The sequence below is a fragment of the Phocoena sinus genome, chromosome 6 (assembly GCF_008692025.1).
Source record: "Phocoena sinus isolate mPhoSin1 chromosome 6, mPhoSin1.pri, whole genome shotgun sequence".
In the NCBI taxonomy this organism is placed as follows: Eukaryota; Metazoa; Chordata; class Mammalia; order Artiodactyla; family Phocoenidae; genus Phocoena; species Phocoena sinus.
In genome coordinates this window covers 80,864,092-80,886,096 of record NC_045768.1, presented here as the reverse complement: position 1 = coordinate 80,886,096, position 22,005 = coordinate 80,864,092, and the positions used below count along the sequence as shown (strand labels likewise).

The 22,005-nt window shown below is 40.2% G+C and overlaps 1 protein-coding gene across 2 annotated transcripts; it reads left to right on the top strand.

The window, feature by feature from the left end:
* The first annotated feature begins 405 nt into the window (after positions 1-405).
* SMU1 (SMU1 DNA replication regulator and spliceosomal factor) lies at positions 406-21,066 on the top strand. 2 transcript variants are annotated; one of them, XM_032634432.1, is made up of 12 exons: positions 420-536; positions 3,608-3,818; positions 5,389-5,541; positions 6,576-6,686; positions 9,774-9,902; positions 11,616-11,735; positions 13,177-13,293; positions 13,926-14,053; positions 14,830-14,956; positions 17,288-17,455; positions 19,089-19,241; positions 20,550-21,066. In XM_032634432.1, exons 1-12 carry the CDS (start codon positions 511-513, stop codon positions 20,646-20,648), a joined length of 1,542 nt encoding a protein of 513 aa, XP_032490323.1. In that variant the 5' UTR covers positions 420-510; the 3' UTR covers positions 20,649-21,066. The 2 variants fall into 2 exon arrangements, with proteins under 2 accessions (XP_032490324.1, XP_032490323.1); XM_032634433.1 differs by lacking the exon at positions 3,608-3,818 and having other exon boundaries at positions 406-536.
* Positions 21,067-22,005: the final 939 nt, after the last annotated feature.

The window sequence follows — 22,005 nt, the reverse complement described above, 5'->3', positions numbered from 1 at the left end:
TTAAAAAGCAAAATTTAGGGCTTCCCTGGTGGCGCAGTGGTTGAGAGTCCGCCTGCCGATGCAGGGGACACAGGTTCGTGCCGCGGTCCGGGAAGATCGCACATGCTGCGGAGCGGCTGGGCCCGTGAGCCATGGCCGCTGGGCCTGCGCGTCCGGAGCCTGTGCTCCGCAACGGAAAGGCCACAACAGTGAGAAGCCCGCGCACCGCAGAAAAAACAAACAAAAAAACTAGTCCTTTAAAGGCAACTCTTCCTCTAGGGAGGAGAACGCAAAATTGTCTGCAGCAGGCGCCCAGGTTCCGACTTTTGACAGCCCCTCGAAGCTCCGCCTCTCAAAACCCCGCTCCTCACGCACTCCACGCCCCTCTTCCGTACAGACCGCCTCCAGAGCGGGCGTCGGACGTCGGACGTCGAACGGAAGTGACGTACGGGGGCCGCCGGAGGTGTCGCTGGTGCGTTCCGCCACTGGGCCTGAGAGTGCTGTGGCCCCTGCGCCAGGGAAGATAGCGCTATGTCGATCGAAATTGAGTCCTCCGAGTGAGTCCCGTGGTGGTGGATGTTCGCGAGGTTGCGGGGGCCGGGAGGCGAAGGGTGGGGTCGTAGGAGCTGCTCGGGGGAGGCGTTCGAGAGGCTGGGGAGTGGAGGGGCATTTCCTTTCCCTCAAAGAAGCTTCTTGGATCTGGCTACCTCGGAGGCGGGCCCACAAGAAAGTAGCGGACGGGAAGCCCAAAGCCCGGTGGGAGGCGGCGCGGGGTTGGGGGTAAGACATGCCTGGAAGACCTGAGTTCTAGCCCTCGCCGACTCCTGGTCTCTGTGACTGAGCAAATTAACCATCCAATCTGGACTCCGGTCTAATCTGCACAGGGGGGGCCGCACTCGCGGCCTTCTTTCTCTTCCCGCCCCCAGTGAGCAGTGTTGTTTGTTTCCTCCCCTGTGCTTACAGGGCCCTCTGCTTTTTTCTGCCCAGCACTTATTCCAGTATTGTCACCGTTTGCCCTCCCTACTAGCCTGTGTAGGCGTCTAGGGGCTCCTTTTCATTACAGTCCCAGTTCCTAGCACATCGTCGAGGCTCAATGATTGTCTTTGGAATGAGTGATTGTCTTTGGAATGAATGAGCGACTAGCTATTTTATGAAGTTCCATGTGGCGCTGAATTTTGGTTAGTCTGTGAGCTCTGTGTAGCCCAAAGGAGGGACAGAATGTGGAAATTGGGCCAGGAGAATGATAGACTTGGGGGAGAGGGGGGCTAATGAGTGACTGAAGGTCTTTAGTGAACTTTTCCAGGATTCCATCCTCTACCTTGCTCTTGCCAACACTTAATAATTAAATCAGCAGACGTATCATTTGTGTCCTGAGTGTAAGGGAGAGAGGACTTGTCCTCAAGGTCTGCCATAGGAAGAAGGGAGGTTTATTCATTCAACAAATATTGAAGTCTGCTGTGTACTTGTTTTAGACCCTGAGAATATAGTAGTGAACGAAGCAAACAAAAATCCGTGCCCTTATAGAAAGTGCATTGTTATTGAGGAAGGCAAACAGCAGGCAAAAGCAGTAAGTAAAATAGGCTTAGCAAATGGTGGTAAGTGTTTTGGAGAAAAAGTAAAGCAAAGAAGGGTGATGGAGAGTGCTGGCGATGAAGACACCTAAGTCAGGGCAGGAGTTGGAAAGGATTCCACGCTTTGAGCCTGAATCAAAGTGGGAGCTAACCATTCTCCCAGCTGCATGTTTTCATTATCAATAATTGCTGCTTTTTACTAAGTATTTTCCATGCTAGTCACACTATAAGCAGTGTAGTCAACTCCTTGACCAACCCCTACAGAGTAGTTATTTTTCTTAACAGATGAGGAAACAGGCAAAGAGATGTTAACTGACTTGTCCATAGTCACAGTAAGTGACAGAACTCTGACTCAAATCCCAGCCTATCTCCAAAGCTTTTAGCTCTTTATGTATTACACTGTGTTTGAAGGACGTGAATTTGATTTTGGCTGTGTCAAATATGAGTTCTTTTCAAGCGTGGTGTTTCATTTGGGGAGTGTAAATGGAAGCGTGCTATGGAAGACAGTGTGATACTGGAACAGCAGGTATCTCTTAAAGGGGCCATGAGAGAAAAGACTACTGTAAGTAGCAGTAATCAGTTCCCTTCTGCAGGAAGGGAACCCTTTTTAAGAAGAGGGTGTTTGCTTTCCTGTCCAGGGTGTATGTTCACCTGCCACGCTGCCAGTTTGAATCTTCATTTTTCCACTTATCTCTGTTACCTGGTCAAATTCTCATCTGTAAAATGGATGTAAGAGTAATGCCTTCCTCATAGGGTTGTTTTGAGGAGTAAATGAATCCAAAATGCTTAGAACAGTACCTGATATATAGTGAACACATAGAAAACATTGGTTATTATTTTTTGATTATTATTTCTCTCCTGGGAAAGAGAATTGACTAAATTCCAGTCTGAAATCCCTTCCAACCAGGACAGTGTGACCCCTGATACTAGTGCTGTCCAGTAGAAATATCTTGTGTGCCGCATATTTACTTTTAAGGCAAGAGAAGAACAGTGTAGTATAGCCTGTAAAGTGAACTTTTACTGTCTATATGAACAACATTCTTCACTAGACTCCTTAACACTAAGCCGAAGATCAAGAAGCTTTAATTATATCAGGCTTCCCTGGTGGCGCAGTGGTTGAGAGTCCGCCTGCCGGTGCAGGGGACACGGGTTCGTGCCCCGGTCTGGGAGGATCCCACATGCCGCGGAGCGGCTGGGCCCCTGAGCCATGGCCGCTGAGCCTGCGCATCCGGAGCCTGTGCTCCGCAACGGGAGAGGCCACAACAGTGAGAGGCCCGCGTACCGCAAAAAAAACAAAACAACAACAACAACAAAAAAAAAAGAAGCTTTAATTATATATATTTAACTCGAAATGACGTGTCACATGCTGAAAACCGTTGCTTGTTCTCTGAGTATTTGGAGATTGTCTGGGTCCTCTTTTCCTTGGGAAACTGAATCCACATGTTTTTATTTCACTTGTCCTGAACATTTGGTAATAAAGGCGGTGGGTAGGTGTTATTTTTGCAAGTGAGGACACATAGCTTTGTTTTGCTTTTACATACAGTATAGCTCTATTTATTTGTGTTCAACAAATCCCTTTTAAGAAGGTCTCAATTCATATTTTTTGTTGTCATTTGAAAAATGGACCAAATCATCCAATCACTTATTTTGTGTCAGTGACTAGACTTGGTTTAAAGTATTTTACTGTAGTGTGCAACAGTGTAATCATACGAATTAATAAGAAACTTGGCATAATAAAAAGATCTGTGACCATGGAAGTAAGAGAGTCTTCTTGGTACTAACTTGCTTTCTAGCTGACTGTGAGACATTGGGCAAATTATTTCCCTTCACTGAACCCCAGTTCTCCTATTTCTGAGTTGGAAGTAGGACTGGATGATATCTTGTAACTTAGGTTCTGTGATATTTTTTGGAAAGTTTTACTCACACAATAAAGAAACAGAAAGTAGGCAGTGAAAGGAGGATGGTTGTGTAGAAAAATAAACTGGGGTGGGATTTATTTTGTGACCTCTTTGGTGAGTGAGGATCCATGAGCTGAATGACTTGCTTTCTTCTTTCAGTGTGATCCGTCTTATCATGCAGTACCTAAAGGAGAACAGTTTACATCGGGCATTAGCCACCTTGCAGGAAGAGACTACTGTGTCTCTGAATACTGTGGACAGCATTGAGAGTTTTGTGGCTGACATTAATAGCGGCCATTGGGACACTGTTTTACAGGCTATACAATCTCTGAAATTGCCAGACAAAACCCTCATTGACCTCTATGAACAGGTAAGAGTGGGGGTGATGCTGATCCCTGTATGTTGGTTTATTGTGGGCCCCCTGACTGGAAAGCATCCGTGAACATTTCTTCAAGCATTATGGGGCTTTAACAGCCCTAAAATTTACACTGTCAAAGCTTGAGTGCTACTCTGTTTTTTTTTTTTTTGCGGTACACGGGCCTCTCACTGTTGTGGCCTCTCCCGTTGAGGAGCACAGGCTCCGGATGCGCAGGCTCAGTGGCCATGGCTCATGGGCCCAGCCGCTCCACGGCATGTGGGATCTTCCCGGACTGGAGCACAAACCCGTGTCCCCTGCATCAGCAGGCGGACTCTCAACCACTGCGCCACCAGGGAAGCCCAGCTACTCTGTATTTTTATCTCTCTTCTTGGAAAAGCCAAGATTTTCCCAAATTGAAATTCTTTCTTAAGTGACCATTGAATGATCTATTCTAACACCAACTGTTCTGACACCAAATAGTGTGCTGCAATTTAGTTCTGACACTAACCACCCAGAGTTAGTGCAGACCCCACTAGTTAAGGGCTCGGTCCTCTACAAGACTGTCTTTACTTCACACACCAGCCACACTTTGGGGTTTTGGGCCATCTATACTTCTGACCAACTGGCTACAAATTTGAGGGTCCCCACGACCCCCTCAGAGTTGATAATTAACTAGAATGACACAGACCTCAGGAAAGTGACATACTGATGATTGCAGTTTTATTATCAAGGGGAAAGATCAGTACCAGCTGAATGAAGAGACATATAGGGTGAAGTTTGGGAGGGTACTGAACCAGAATTTCCAGTGCCTTCCCCCCATGGAGTTAGGGTTTGTCTCTTACCTGGCACATTAAAGTATTCACCAACCAGGAAGCTCCATTGAGATTTTTCATTCAAATTCTAGTTCCTTGACCCTCTGCAGGGTTGGGCTGGCTCAGAGCATCAACCCTCTAATCATATGGTTGGTCCTTTTGATAGCCAGCCCTTGTCCTGAGCCATCTCCTTAGCACTAACTCAGGTGTGATGCAGAGGGCTTATGAATAACAAAGATATTTCTATCACTGGGGAAATGCCAAGGTTTTTAGAAGATGTGTGCCAGGAAACCAGGACATAGATCGTAAAATTACTTATTATATAACAGAACAGAGTGGATTTTCTGGAAATAAGAATGTCGTGTGGTTTGAAGTAAAAATAGGGAAATGGGTTTGTTTCTTAACAGTCCACGTGAGTTTAGTTAATTCCCTAAAGAAAATTTTGGTAATTGGAGAAAGGTTTCTCTGGAGCCTATAGAGATATTTCCATCTTTAGTTTTCTCTAGCATCTACATTCTGAGTAAGAGACCTAAGAGGAGAGGAGATTGGTAGAGGAGAGGAGATTGGTAGATAAAAATGAAGGACTGAAGTTATTACTTTATAATTACTGTAGTTGTCTGCCTGAAATTACTTGTGAAAAGGAGAAGGGGCATTTCCTGATTTGTGATTTGGAGATCATTTTGATAGGCCATTTCTATGTCAGAAATAGTACTGAAAAAGAAAAATTAATGAGCGAATGCATTGACAGCCATTTTCTTTCAATTATACAGGTTGTTTTGGAATTAATAGAGCTCCGTGAATTGGGTGCTGCCAGATCTCTTCTGAGACAGACTGATCCCATGATTATGTTAAAACAAACACAGCCAGAACGATATATTCATCTGGAAAACCTCTTGGCCAGGTCTTATTTCGATCCTCGAGAGGTATGACTGTGGTAATGAAAAGAAACTGTTGTTAACTTTGAGCAATAATGTGATCTTTTTAAAACATTTTATTGGATACTTTTCGTATTTTTGATTTAGTTTTTGAAAATGATACTTTTTTGTTTATTTACATTGGTTGAAATTTGCATATGTTAAAGAGAATAATCTTGTTTAGTATTTGAGGACCTTCCCTCCACCACACACCTCATCATATAGGATTGTGTGTTGATTAGTAAAAAAGTAGACAGTTTATTCTGGTATCATTTCCACATTAGCCCACGTACTTAACTGGCCCAGAAGTGCTGCTCTACTGCTGGTATGTTCACTGTGCATTTGTGTCCCTTTGGAAGTGCAGAGTCTTAACCACTGGACCACCAGGGAAGTCCTGGTTCTTTTAGTTCTTAAAAGCTTGTGTTTTTGCTTCTCAGCTGATTATGCTTACTGGAGCATGATGATTGTTATTCTTTTATTCTTCCAAAACCATATATATATAGTTTCATTCTTTTTCACCCAGCCTTTTACTAGAAGCTTGTCTAAATAGGAGGAAGAAGAATTTAATAGGCACTGGATAATGGGAAGTTGTTAGAGTAAACTCACAGAAACCGTGAGGATAAAGGAAGGAGTTTGGATTGCCAGGACAGGATTTAATTTAGAGGTGGTGAAGAATTTCTGGGCTGGGAGTCATTTGACTGAACAGAATTATTAAAGAATATAAAAGAATCCTTGGCTCTGCAGATTTTTCACAAATTGGAAAAACAACTCTGGCTTTGACATAGTTTACTTAGGCTCTTTTCAGAAATAATGGTGTGGATTGGCTGACCTCAGTTCTCTCTCAGCTCATACTTTTGAAATGCAAGTGGGTAGAATTGAGAAGTTGTTTTTAAAAACTAAATGGTTTGATTAATCTTCTGTTTAACTTTTTATGTTTTCCTTTTTGACTGTTTCTGCTTGATTACTGTTACTTTTTAAAAAATAAGCACATTTATGTCTTTTGCCATTTCTTGGAAATGATGCTACTGCTGCTCCTTTTTCAGGCATACCCCGATGGAAGTAGCAAAGAGAAGAGAAGAGCAGCGATTGCCCAGGCCTTAGCTGGGGAAGTCAGCGTGGTGCCTCCATCTCGTCTCATGGCATTGCTGGGTCAGGTAATTACAGTCTGTGGAACTGAAATGACTCTGAACTCCTGGTAGTGTTTCCTGTACCATATAAAGTCTATGTATGAGCTAAAGAAATCAGACATCCTAAGAACTAGGAAATACCTGTAGAGCTGCTTGTACCAACAGCTGTGCCATGCCACATTCATCTTTCCTGGGAGTGGCAGTATAGATTAGTGGTTAAGGGCATACACTCTAGAGACAGAATTAGGGTAACAATAGAATTTATCATCCAATCTTGAGGGCATTGTTGACCATCGTGCCAGAACACTGTCTAAAACAAATTGGAACAAATGTTTACCATAGTTAGAATCTGAGCTCTCTCATTTACCAGCTATGTGGTCTTGGGCATATTACCTAACTTTTTTGATCCCAGGTACTCATCTTGGTGTTGTAGTAAGGATTAAATGAGATAAAATGTACTTAAAACAATTGTATTTTGCCTGGCACCTTGTAAACACACAGTAACTGGTAGCTGCTGGTGGTGTTTCTTTTTCTTTTCTTTTTTTTTAGTAGTAGTGTTACTAGCATTGTCATTACAATTTTAATGTGACTAGAGTACAGACTCCTTTCTGACCTCATCTTCCCTGTGCTCTTGGTTGCTCTCAACCATGATAACCACTCGTCTTCATGAAACTCCTCTCTTGGTTTTTCTAACCCTTTTCTTCTTGGCTTCCCTTTTCATCTCTCAAGTTGTTCCTTTCTTGGTTGTTAAAGGAAGGAGATAGGGGTGATGTAGAGAGGGGTTTTCATTTTTGTTTTTTCCTTTTAAAGTTGGGAGTGATTTGAAGCTGCTGTAGACTAAGGGTAAAGAGCCTGTAGAGAGTACCTGTTGATTGGAGACAGGTCAAGTTCTCCAGTCATTAAAGTAAAATATGAAAAATAAGCAACATATGAATTTTGGAAAGAAATAAACAAAATTAATAGTATTTATAAACATTAAATATTTCAACTATAATCATAGAATTAATTTAAAAGTTTGGTAAAGTTGTGAGATATAAAATATACAAAAGTTGATTACATTTCTACATATCAGCACTGGCCAGTTCGAATATTGAGTGAAAAAAAGAGCTTTTGTTTATAGCTTTTGTTTATAGAATTCTTATATTGTATACAATTTAAGCATACAATATAAGCATACAATATAAGAATTCTAGCATTAACTTTTGTGGGTAATACATGATTTAATTCCACCTTTTAAAAAAGCAAAAGCCTTTCAGAGCTTTCAAGAGAAATGAAAGAAGATTTGAGTAGATGGTGAAACATTGATTTTCCTGGATAAGACTGATGTTGATGCCAGTTCTTCTTAGATTTAAGGCAGTTTATAATAAAGATCACAATAGGATTAGAACTGTTTCACAGAAGAATTCTAGTGTTCACTTGAAAAAATAAACTTGGAAGTATATTCACCAAAGAAATTTTGGAAAGGAAGAATGTTGAGAGCATACTAGCCCTAGAAGTAGTGAAGCTTTTAACAGGTTTATAGTTTGAATCATTTTGGTACTTGGCATCCAGTGCAACAGCAGTGCAAGAAATTGATCCTGTTATTTATAAGAATTCAATAGATGTTAATGGGAATGTCACAGAACCTAGGAACAGGGAGGAATTATTAAGTATATGGTGTTGGGGCACCTACTTTAGAATGGGGGAGAAATGTCAGATTAGAGCCTTCTCTCATATTTTATAAGCATAATTTCAGATAGAGTGAAAGTTATGTATTTTAAGAATATAGAAAAACTTAGGCAGTGATGCAATGTATCAAACCTCTTGATAGAGAAGGATTTCCTGTGAGTAGGGAGTAAACACCAAGGTAAAGGTCAACAAATTTCATTACTTGAGAGTTTAACTTAAGATAAAAAGAAAGCTTTAAAGCTATAATAAAAAAAATGGGTAGATTGGGAAAAAAATTCTTTTTGGTGAACATAAACAACAAATACAATGTCTTGATCACATTAAAAGCTCACAAATTGATAAGAAAAATAGTAAGACCACAATAGATGAGTGAGCGAAGAACATGAATAAACAGCTAACAGAAGAAATATATGTAGTTAATAAACATGCAGAAAAGCTCAAACTCTAATCAGAGAATTGACTAAAGTAGGGCGTAACTTTCCACTCATTAGAGTTTTTAAGTGACATCCAAAATTATTGTTTTCTTGATATAGTAAAGGGTAAAAGGAATCAACATTGATCATGTCCCTGTGTTATATAGACTTTACATATATTATTTTATTTTTTCCTTTCATCAGCTCTAGGAATTAGGCTTTTCCCCTGAATTTAGTTGGTGAAATTGGGAGTCAGAATAGCATAGTTGACAAACTAGGACCATTTGTCTTCAAAGTCCATGGTTTTTCTACTCCCCATAATGCAGTCGTGAATGCTATTGAAGTTGTGTCTTTTGGGGAAAACACTTTGGCAGTGTATATAAAGAGCCTTAACCATTTGTGTTCTTTTCTTGATTCAGTAAGTCCTCTTCTAGGAACCTATTGCAAATGGGGAATATGCTCATAATAGAAAAAGCCTTATGTCCAAAGGTGTTCACTGCAGCATTATTTAGATGAGTGCAAAAATTAGAAGCAGTATAAATGTCCATTAATATATTAAATAAACTGTGAAACATCCACTACATAGGATATATTGTACAGCCATTGAAATGTTAGTCATGTCATAGCATGATCTAATGATAGGTGAAAACAATATAAAATTTTACATATGGTATAATTACAGCTATATAAATTAAACATATATGTCAGGGGAAAAATACTACAAGGTAACATATGAAATGCTAACAGTAGCTGTGTTTGGATGTTGGAACTATGGGAGATTTCTGTTTTTCAAATTTTATTTATAATAAGAGACACCTATAAGAAAATAGGTGTAAAAACATGGCCCTGTTGTCTCTCAGAGTCCTCTTCTACCCTGAGATCAGCCTGTGTTCCTAGGACACAGAATAGCCGAGCTTATGTTGTGTTTGGATGGCCAAAGATGGTTGGGTCTGGATGGCTCATAGTTTCAGGCTTTGTCTGAACAATCAGGACCAGATCTTAAAAGCACCCAAGTGGATTTCTTTTCTCATAGGCACTGAAGTGGCAGCAGCACCAGGGATTGCTTCCTCCTGGTATGACTATAGATTTGTTCCGAGGCAAAGCAGCTGTCAAAGATGTGGAAGAAGAAAAGTTTCCTACACAGCTGAGCAGGCATATTAAGGTAGGATCCTTGGACACTCAGCCAGTCGGTAATCATTTGTTGGGGACTCATTGTATGCTTGCTTAGCCAGGCCCTGTGCCAGGAGCTTGGGTTGGGGAGCAGAACTCATTCTCCAGCTCTGACAACATTCATGGTTGCTGCCGGTGATCACTGAGGTCTCCCTGCAGCCAGGCAGTGGCACACCTCAGCTGTATTACCGAGTGGACATACATTGGACATCTGGCCCATCATCTGCCCTTGGACTTCCTCCAAGGAATCCTGCATTTGGAAGACTGCTTAGCTCTTTGGTTAAGCCTGGGACTAAGAACCATGAAATTTCTATATATTTGTCCTGTTCAACATTTGTGTTTTTGCTTGCTACATGTTAGGCAAAGTACCAGGCATGGATTGTAAAGTGGGCTTGAGTGGTGTTTGAGGAAAATAATTTTATCACCTTGATGGCTGGTTCTTGGTGTTTTTTGTTTTGTTTTTTGACTTTTCTAAGAAAAAGCATAATGAAATAATTGTTGCAGTCCTCAGAATTACAACCATATTTGCTACTTTAGCATCTCCTTTTTTTTTTTTTTTTTTTGCGGTATGCAGGCCTCTCACTGTTGTGGCCTCTCCCGTTGCGGAGCACAGGCTCCAGACGCGCAGGCTCAGTGGCCATGTCTCACGGGCCCAGCCGCTCCGCGGCATGTGAGATCTTCCTGGACCGGGGCACGAACCTGCGTCCCCTGCATCGGCAGGCGGACTCTCAACCACTGCGCCACCAGGGAAGCCCTAGCATCTCCTTTTTATTAGTTTCTTTCTGGGTTTGTGCTCTGATTGAATTTATAGATTTAAAAATAATTCATATTCCTCAAATCTTTGACTTTGGCTTAGTGTTTTGAATTTGTCTTTTCTGGATTATATGTTTTGCTTTGCATGTAAAGGTATTTTGGGGCAGCACTTTTATTTACCCTGGTTAAAACCTTGCGACAAATAGAAATCCATTATAATTATGCTGCTGGACTAAGATTTTGTTATAAACACTTCCTTTTTTGGCATTTAAAATGAAACTCATAATAGAGCTTTTCTCTGTTCCCATCTGTCTAACGTTCTGTAGTTTTTATCTGTTAATGGAAGCATCTTTGCTGGTAAATGCTCAGGATACATTTCCCAGGCAAACAATCTGTCAGCTCTAATCAGTTCTCCTAGAGTTAGTCAGCCACACATTATCACTTGATTAAATGAAGGTCATGAAAAGAAGCAGTGAATTCGTTTAAAAAATAGTGGAGGAAAATAGCCATTTATTTTGAAAAAAGAATTTTTTCCCCCAGATGAAAAAAAAATAGGAACATTTGCCATATTTAGTTGAGTGTGAAAGTCATGCCAACAGTGGCTGATTCTGGTAAAACTTTATTGCTTGAGTTAACAGGATTATTTGTTCTAAGTCCCTTGCTAAAATAGTTTTTTTGCTTTTCTTTGGAAATACCAACTTCATTTAAAAAAAAGAAACAACAAAAACAAGAACAAAAACTAGTTTCAGTGGAGAGCCTAGACGCTAAACTGTTTGGAGAAAATATATCTAGCATCTCTTGGTGTCTGGGTACAGAAACACCCCTCCCAAACTCCATGATACAGGCTAGCTATGGCTTTATGCTAGGACAGAGCTCTCAAAAGTTTAAAATGGGAATTGTTTTAAGGCCACTACATAAAAGTGCATCTGTTTCATTGTTTCATTTGAAACAGTTTGGTCAGAAATCACATGTGGAGTGTGCTCGATTTTCTCCAGATGGTCAGTATCTGGTTACTGGGTCTGTTGATGGATTCATTGAAGTATGGAATTTTACGACTGGAAAAATCAGGAAGGTAAAGTATTTTAAATACATTAATTTTTCTAGTGGGAGAATTATCTGTTACTGTTTTTAAATTATCTGTTATTTTTGCAATTTAAATTTACTTTTTGAATGGGTAATATGTACATCTGATAAAACATTTTATAAAATAGAACTGTTATTCAGTAAAGAGTCTTGTTCCCCACCTTGTCCCTCAGCCAGTCAGTTCCCTTCCTTCCTTGGTCCACTCAGGGTTACCAGTTTCTTATGTAACTTTTCTGGAATATTCTATGTGTATATGTAAGCAGTTGCTTATTGTTTCCACTCTAACCTTATTGTAGGACTAATTGTGTTTCATTCTGAATGAAGTGGAATATCTTTTTATATGTGAAAAGCCACCAGTATTTCCTATTCTGTGAAGTCTTTTCATATCCTTTGCCCATTTCTCTTTTGGATTGCTTCTGATTCAATATTTGTGTATATTGCAAAATGATCACCACAGTAAGTCTAATTAACATCCATCATCACACATAGTTGGAAGCTTTTTTTTTTTCTTGTGATGAGAACTTTTAAGATCTACTCTTTTGGCAACTTTCAAATATACATACAGTATTACTAACTGTAGTCACCATGCTGTACATTACATCCCCATGGCACTTATTTTACAACTGGAAGTTTGTACCTTTGGACTTCCTTCATTATGTTTCTTTTTATGTTTAATTTTTGATCCATCTGGCATTTGTTTAGGGTGCTAAAATTGGTGTAGATCCAACTTAACTTTTTCCCAAATAGCTACTTGTTGACTAACCCCTGATTTAAAATGTAATCTTGATCATAGAGTACTAAATTCCACTCCATGCTTAGTGGATTTATGAGTGATTTTCACTTTCTACATTGTATATTTCTTTATAATTTACCTTTTTTTTTTAACCATGAAGCAGTCTCTTTCTGTACTTTAGAAAAAATATATTTCAGCAGAAACTAACCCACCATTGTAAAGCGATTATACTCCAATAAAGATGTAAAAAAAAAATGTATATACAAATTTCAATATGAACAGTAATGGATGATAAAAGAAAAATAAATAAATAGATTAATCAATACATGGTTTTAGGAAAGGTAGCTGACAGTATGGACAAAACATTAATTTCTCATGTCATACCCTAAAAACAAATAAATTCAGATTTATTAAAGATGTACAATATGTACTGTAGGGAAATTTTGCTTAGAAAGGATCATAAGCAAAACATGTAGGCTAATATGTTTGCATTTTTTATAATAGTTACTTGAATTGTGTAAAAACGTTATTCCCAGTATTATCAGTTGTTCATCAGAATAGTGTGCATGACACTATTTGCTTTGCAGATTTAGAGTTGGCATAGTCCAATTATCTTGCTTTTAGTGAGTTTGCAGAGACCTGGGGTAACTGGTGTTTTTGTGTTATTTTGATAACTGCTTATCATTGTTTCCTTTAGGATCTTAAGTACCAGGCCCAGGATAACTTTATGATGATGGATGATGCTGTCCTCTGCATGTGCTTCAGCAGAGATACAGAAATGTTAGCAACTGGTGCCCAAGATGGAAAAATCAAGGTATGAGTTAGTGGCATGAACTCTTGTATGTAGACATTTTGAGAGTTCTGTAATGAGTTAGTGTCCTACATAGGTTTTTTGCTTAATAACAGCTGCTCTTTATGGAGCATCAGCTTTATGCCAGTGACTTTAGTTTTTCTTGTTTAATCCTAATAATAACTCTGCTTAGGGAGGTCCAATAATTTAAGGTCACACAGTTGGTAAGTGACAGATCTGGGACTTCAGTCCAGATCTGCTTGTGCCCTTTCTGCTGTGCCACTGTGGCTCACCTTATGGTGTGTTGTGCTTAGGGGATGGGGTGGTCTGCAGGTGATTAGCAGTTGATTAGCTGTGGCTTGTATTTAATTGCTGTTAAAATCCCCTGGGCTAGATAAAATACAGAAATGGTCTCTGCTAAGTGAACTTAGAGTCTGAATTTTTGTTTTAATAATTTAAAAGGAAAGAGGCTTAAGTTTCAAAGGATTCTAGTTATCATTGTACTGTGTGAACCAGACATATCATATTCAGCTATTAGCATGCATTTTTAATGCTGTTTTTAGCATATTAGTGAGCACTGCGTCTTGCTTGGCTCTGCAGAGTAGAGTGGGACAGTATTTACAGGTTTTCACTATTCTTTTTTTTTTTTAATAAAGGTATGGAAGATTCAGAGTGGACAGTGTTTAAGGAGATTTGAAAGAGCACACAGTAAAGGTGTCACCTGTCTAAGCTTTTCTAAGGATAGCAGTCAGATCCTTAGTGCCTCATTTGACCAGACAATTAGGTAAGTAAGAATCCCCAGGGGCTTCCCTGGTGGCTCAGTGGTTGAGAGTCCACCTGCCGATGCAGGGGACACGGGTTCATGCCCTGGTCCGGGAAGATCCCATATGCCACAGAGCGGCTGGGCCCGTGAGCCATGGCCTTTGAGCCTGCGTGTCCGGAGCCTGTGCGAGAGGCCCACGTACTGCAAAAAAAAAAAAAAAAAAAAAAAGAATCCCCAAACTGCCCTCACTTGGGTTTAATATGGTGAAGCCTTACAGGGAGGTACTAGTGATTCCTTATGTTTTCACCAGGATGCTTTTATATGGAGAGTGAGGGTATGTGAGACCTTATTTCCCCAAAGTACAGCTGACACAGTGCTATTGTGTTGTCCATTTGGGTCTTTACCTAGAAGAGAGATTAGAAAGGGATTATAGCAGTACTTCATATTTCTCAAAGTGTGGTCTATGGACCCACCTGCCTCAGAGTCACCTTAGAGGACATGTGACAAATACAGATTCCTGGGACCCGGCAGAGACCTCGAAGTTTGTTGCTGAACAGAAGCTTGTGGTATTATTGGCATATTTTCTTCCAGTCTCGGTGCAAAGCTTTTGTTGTGGTTTTGTTTGATTGTTTGACATAACGAAAATAATACTGCATACATAATTGCATAGCCCTCATTCTTCATTTAATATTTTAACATGAGCTTCTATAATTCATCTAAAATGCTTTCAACAGTTGGTCCCAACCATAATATATAGAATATTAATTGTTCTTTTCATTTGCTTTTATTTGTGATAGAATTCATGGTTTAAAATCTGGAAAAACCCTGAAGGAATTTCGTGGCCATTCCTCCTTCGTTAATGAAGCAACATTTACACAGGATGGGCATTATATTATTAGTGCATCCTCTGATGGCACTGTGAAGGTTAAGTATTTGCTACTGGTTTGTTTTGGGGTGTCTGTTCCACTTTTGCCCTTTGAGGAGTTTTCAGTGGTGATAATGGTGAGAATTGTGGTGGTTAAACCTCTTTACTAAGTATTTTAGCCATAATTGAGGTGAGTCTGTGACAATAGTAATATTCTGTGGTAATTCGTATTGGCCTAGGGACCTCAAATCTCAAAAGCATTTTACAGATGCTATCATGTGTAGGAAAAGAGGAAAGGTGTGGAGTTCTAAACTTAAGTCCACCCCCATTTACAGTGGTGAAATTCTATCTTGCCATAGGTACGGTCCACCGCAACAAGTTCACGAAGAGCTCAGTGGCTAAATAAATAGGTCAGCCTCATCCCACCTCGAGCCTCCACATTGGGGCCTTTCTAATAGCATTTAAAGAGGAGCAGGAGGGGCGTAGAGTAGAACCAAGTCCTCTCAGATACTTATTTATTGCCTTCAGCTCTCATCTGAAAGTAGTGGCTCTTCGGTACCTTAAGAGATTTAGTTATTTCAACAGAGGGCCTCATTTCCTAGAAAAGATGGGAAATCCAAATAGAAAATTGCTAGAGATCTTTGAGACACTCCATTTACATTCTGGATCTGCTTTTAAATTGCCTTATGTAAGTGAGTGTTACGTGGCAGAAGACCCTAAACATTCTAACACAAATCCCTAACAGTCAGACCACCTTCTGCAGTGGCTTCTTCTGGCTTGGGAATTGAACCAGAAACCTGAAGGTAGGAGATGTACTCTTCCTCAGGATAGGTGGCGAAATACACAGAGCTCTTAGTGCTTTAGTCATGCGGTTTGCCTTCTTTGTGCTATGTATCAATATATGGGCCTCACAACTTGTAAAAATACCATTGGGAGGTGGCTTGTGTAGGTCTCTTTGTTTTGTGGTCTTTTCGTTTAGTTCTGCAATAAGTGGGGTAAAGCATCTCACTGACCTTTTGGACAGAAAACCCTAGAAGTCTTAGAACTCTTGATCCCTGAAATGTTCATTTCTTTTCTAGGCTGCTGGGCTTTGGAGAGGAGATTGGGGTAGATGATACAGTATTTATTAAGAAAATAAATACTGGGACAACTAGTGGGGCAAATATTTCCTCCTCTCTATAGGTATTCATTCAACATCTGTTTTGTGCTGGGTTCCTTTGAAGGCACAGAAGAAACACAACATAGTCCATGCCTTTGAAGTTTTTATACCTCATGAAGTGAGTGCTGTCCAGACGATGCCAGGCAATAGTTGGTCCATCCCTTCTCTAAGCACATTTCAGATTTTAATAACTGTGATGTCTGATTTAACCACTTCAGTTCATAGTAGCTCAGAAGGGCCAGGTGAAAAGCATTAGGGTGGAGAACTATTAGCAGAAGAAACGTTGGACTGGGAGAGGTCACACAAGTGGCCAAGAGTAGCTTCCGCTTCATGGATCCTCACGTGTGTCTGTTAACATTGTGACTTCTGCAGTGGTTCTCAGTACAAGGTGAGAATCACTTGTGGAGCTTTTAAAAAATGCACAGGGGCTTCCCTGGTGGTGCAGTGGTTAAGAATCCGCCTGACGATGCAGGAGACATGGGTTCGATCCTTGGTCCGGGAAGATCCCACATGCTCGCTCTAGAGTCCACGAGCCACAACTACTGAACTCTCACACCACAACTACTGAAGCCCGTGCGCACTAGGGTCCGCCTGCCGCAGCTACTGAAGCCTGCATGCCTAGAGCCCGTGCTCTGCAACAAGAGAAGCCACTGCAATAAGCCACTGCTATCACACCGCGATGAAGAGCAGCCCCTGCTCACCACAACTAGAGAAAGCCCGCGCACAGCAACAAAGACCCAACGCAGCCACATAATTAATTAAAAACAAAAAAAGATTAAAAAAATTGCACAAACCTACATCCCACTCCAGACCTACCAAGTCTGAATCTCAGGGTCCTGAGCATGTAAATCTAAAGAACCCTCATTTCATTTTGGTGTCCAGAGAAGGGTAGCTTTCTGGTTGTTTATGACAGTAGCAGTGTTGACACAAAGCTGATATTAAAGATAGGTAGCTTGTCAGCCAAGGAAAATTTTGTAGGAAAAGATCATAAGTTTTAAAAGGGTTTTATTATTTCACTTTCTGATTTTTATTTTGTTTATACCAGTTAATCAGCAAATGGGGAGCTCTTATGTATATGGCAATGCTAGGTATTTGGACTGTAAGAAGCTTTTTTTTCTGAGTCAATTTTTTTCTTTTTTAGTAATATAATTTTCAACTGCAAAACATTAGAAATTGTTAACCTTCCTCCTCCGCCCCCCAAATGTTTATGCCTTATATTTTTGTGTTGTAGATCTGGAACATGAAGACCACAGAATGTTCAAATACCTTTAAATCCTTGGGCAGCACTGCAGGGACAGACATCACTGTCAACAGTGTGATACTGCTTCCTAAAAACCCAGAGCACTTTGTGGTTTGCAACAGATCAAACACAGTGGTCATCATGAACATGCAGGGACAGGTGAGTGCTCAGAAAGTGCCTTTGCTCAAGCCCTGTGGGCTGTTCCCAAATCAGCGTGTCTTGGTCCTGGCACTTCAGTAACCAAATATGGGTTCACCACTTGGAAAACCATATACACTATATTTGTTTTTCAGACACATATTTAATATTTTAAATTCTATGTCTACAAAACATCTTTTTGGCATCTCAGTAGTTAATCTACTTTCCCCAGGATGTTTGTATACTGTTCTCTTTCTTTTGCATCCTTTGGATAAATGAGACCTTGATCTGTCTTTAAGCCTCCTGCAGAACCTCACTGAAGATTTTGATATAACAATCCCTGTGTGAGTGAGGGAGATACAGTGTATGGATTACCAGCTTGGGACATCTGCTAGCTACTATGTGATCTAAGGTGGAACTCGAATAGGAGAAGGGCAACAGTGTCTTTATGATGTGTATTTATAATCAGAACACCTGCTGGTTCCCAAGGAACCTCACTTTTATAGCACCAGGGACATTAGGAGTAGCAAGGTTGAGGTCTCAAGCCCTGGGAATGTGTTGTGATCCTACTGAAATGTTGGGCTGGGCACTTGGGGATCCTGCTGAGCATGGAGAAGACGCAGGGGCTGGTGTATGGAACTCTCTCTCCATTGCTTGAGTCCCTGTAAATGATAAATTGGTAGTGACGAACCTATGGTTGAGATGGCTGGTCTGCAGTACCTGTTGGGACACTGCATAATAGCCATAGTTGCCCACTTCCTAGTTTTCTGCTTGGCTTTTCCAAAACTTAAAGTTCTTGTACACCCTTGACCTGCATCCCCCAATGATAACATCTTACATAAACATTGTACAGTTATCAAAACCAGGAAATTGACATCGGTACAACACTGTTAGCTCACATACAAACCTTATTCAGATTTTACGTCTTTACATGCATTCATTTTGAGGTGGGACATGAATAGTTCTGTGAAATTTCATCTCGTGTTGATTTATGTAACCACCACGATTAAGATACAGAACTGTTTCATCACTCCCAAAGAAACTCCCTTGTGCTACACTTTTATAGTTAAACCCTTCCCCCGCAGCTTTAGCCCCTGGCGGCCACTAATCTGTTTTCCATTATTACAGTTTTTCATTTTGAGAATAGTAATTAAATGGAATCATACAATATGTAGCCTTTTAACCTTTTGAGATTGGTTTCTCTCCATTGATTTATGGTGATCTTAATGGTATGTAAAATAGAGCAAGCAAGGTCTTGGAGACAGAGTTCCATCATGAATGGAGAGGGCATCTCATTCTGTTAGAAAGAGGAAACTGGGGAGCATGGGTCCACAGAGCATTGAGAACCAGTAGTATGTTGATTTAGGAAATTGTGTATGCTAACGAATTTGCTTCTGGGTAAAATGGCTCAGTAGACTAAAGAGTAGGATTGGTGACTTGGGACAAGTGAATTGTAAATGTCTGTCTGCCACTGACTTAGGATAGCTTATCCTTTGAATATTTCAGGACATGGTGAATGGAACTGGTAACCTAATTATAAATGACAGTAAACCAAAGTACAAAGTAACATAAAGATGTCAGTTTAAACTGCTGCAGTAGAACTGTTGCTAATCCAGGTGTTTTATTTTTACCTTGGGCTGTGTTAATGATCTAGATTGTCAGAAGCTTCAGCTCTGGTAAGAGAGAAGGTGGTGACTTTGTTTGCTGTGCCCTCTCTCCCCGTGGTGAATGGATCTACTGTGTAGGGGAGGACTTTGTGCTCTACTGTTTCAGCACAGTCACTGGCAAACTGGAGAGAACTTTGACAGTAAGTATTACTGACTTACGGCCATCTACAGAAATTGTTAATGCTTATGTCTTTCTGAACTCTGAAGTAAACCTTTTCCAGACTATCTGTGTGAACCTTGGTATAAAAAAATGTAAAAATGTTATCACTAAATAAAAAAAAGGCCCATAAGTAATTGTATGGAATTAACTCCTGTATCAGGAAAAGTCATCCTTTATAGTGAGCCTTCAGCTTCAAGTGGATAGGATGGGTGTACATAAAGCAGAGAAGAAGGAAGGGAACACGCCTGTCTAGCCAGCTAGATTGGTTAGACCTTATCCAGGGCGATTGGAGAGTGGCAGATATAGCTAGTCCTCTCCGTGTCCTTTCAAAGACAAATTACTTATATATTATCCTATCAGATTATGTTTTTTAAGCAGCTTTGTGTTGTAAGAGGGCTCAATCAGTAACAAGGAATAATTAATGCTAGCTGCTGTAACAAACAATCTTTAAATGTCAGTGGTCTAACACAGTGAAAGTTTCTTACTATGTCACAGTGTGATATAAATTGCATCGTCCTCCTCTTTTAGCTGTGCCATTTGGAATATGTGGCCCCCGAGATCTTAGAAGGAGAAAAGATAGTTGAAGGGGTATACTGGATGTTTTAAAGACCCACATCTGGAAGTGGTTTGTTTATATTACTTTGTCATTCTTTTTTGATTAGAATTAGTCACATGCCGCCCACAGCCCAAATGCAGAGGGGTGGCTGGGCAGGGAAAATGAAGTCGTCTGCAGTCGAGGAAAAAGAAATGGTCCGGTGAATGTATAAAAAATTATACACATAGCTCTGTTAGAGAATAACCTCATCTCAAACTGTTCTTGAGTGAACTGTTGGCACGTCTGCCTTGTGAAGCCTCCAGTATAGATCCAAGATGTGAACAAAACAAGATGAGGTGGAAGGTGTCCTCTAGTTGAGGAAAATACTAATAAGTTCACTGAGTTGAAGGAATTGTTTGGTCTCAGCCACTGTCTTGGCTTAATATTTATAAAATGGCTTAATATTTATAAAATGGTGATGATGAGCCACTGTAGTGCAGGAGTGGTTTGGCTCAAAGTGTTATTTATACATTATGAAGAAAAGTACAGAAAATGTCATCAGCCATGTGATAGCCTCGTTTGAGTTTTTGGTTTGTGTGTTTGGTTAGCACTCTTTGAGGCTGCCTTGGGCTTGATTCCTTTGGTGAGAAGTAGGAGCTTCACTCTTCTTCCCTCCCACTCAGCTCTGGAAGCTTCTTCAGAGTGATTTGTTAGAGACCTGTATACCCTAATCCTGTGCTTTACCTATTCCAGGTTCATGAGAAGGATGTGATTGGTATCGCACATCACCCTCATCAGAACCTGATTGCTACTTACAGTGAAGATGGACTCCTAAAACTCTGGAAACCCTAATTCAACTTTTCTTTTTAAACTAGCTTGAGAGCATGTACTTAAAATGAAGACATATTCATGTGTTGCTTTTTTTTTTTTAGGCCAGCTTTTCTAAGTAAATTGTCTGAATTAGGCACAAGAATAATTTTGTGAAAATTCATGTTTAAGTAGCAGTTACTCTTTTTTATATATTTTCAAGGTATTCGCTTATCCGTTTCTAACTGGGGCAGTCACTCAATGTTTTCAATAGTCTTTTACCTGGAGAGTGAAATACTGATATTTCTAGGGAAAAACTGTACTCCTTTGATTATGTGAAATGCTGATTAAAACAGGCCTCCTGCAGTAAAGCTTGTAAATAAGGAACTATCCCAAATTCAGTAGCTGTTTACTGTCCCATCTTTTTTTTAAAAGATGTTAATAAACTTTACACCTTTCTGGAGGCTTTGTTTTTAAATGTAAGTAAGTGCTCATCTAGTTAACGTATCTACTTAGAATCAGATGAAGAGGGTGGGACACTACATTATTATTCCTGAATCTTAAGTACAGCCGGAAGTCAATTCCTGGGTAGGACAGACTGAATGTAAAGTCAGGTGTCACATAGGACGTCTCATTTCACTGCCCTCCCCCAGGCATTCATTTTTCTTAGCTGTGACTTTTCCAGGGAATATTGTCTTCATTTTATGGATAGAACTAGTTGCAGGATACATTATATGAGAATTCAGTTTTGGCATATTTGGAAATGCATGTGGGTGTCTCTTTTCTGTTTCAACCAAAGATGTATATGGAATGCCTATGTTGACGTGCGACAGTACTATGCTAGGTACCATTTCAAGAAAGTGAGCTTGTTTGCTTGTGTGGGCCTTTTATGCCCCCTTTTAATTTTCCCAATTAGTAGGTACAAACAAGTGGGGAAAGTTTTGTATAGTCTTATAAACCTTCGTCCCTTGAAATATAGCCTGATCCTGTATTTGGGATCAGCTAGCTGTTGCCTAGCACATAAAAATGCTTAATATTGGGTGAATAATTCTTAGCAGCACTATGAAATCCATCTTTCCCAGTCATATTCCCAACTGTCTTGCTGCCACAAAACCTGCAGCTTTTTCACAGAATGTCATTTGCTGCCGATTTGAGAGTTGAATAGCGGTGAGTCTATATGAATGTAGTCTGCCATTCCTCCCAGTGAAGAGGCTTTCACTTAAGTAAAAAAAGTTTAAGGTGCAAAGAGCTTATACTAAAATTCCTTAGAAAAATCTTCAAGAAACTGGAGTTTTGATTTAGCCCATGACCTTGTGAACTGGCAGTTGTGAGATGCACACTTTGTGCCAAGGCTCATGGAGAGCAAGAATCTTTTCAGCACATGTACACTTACTTATTCTAG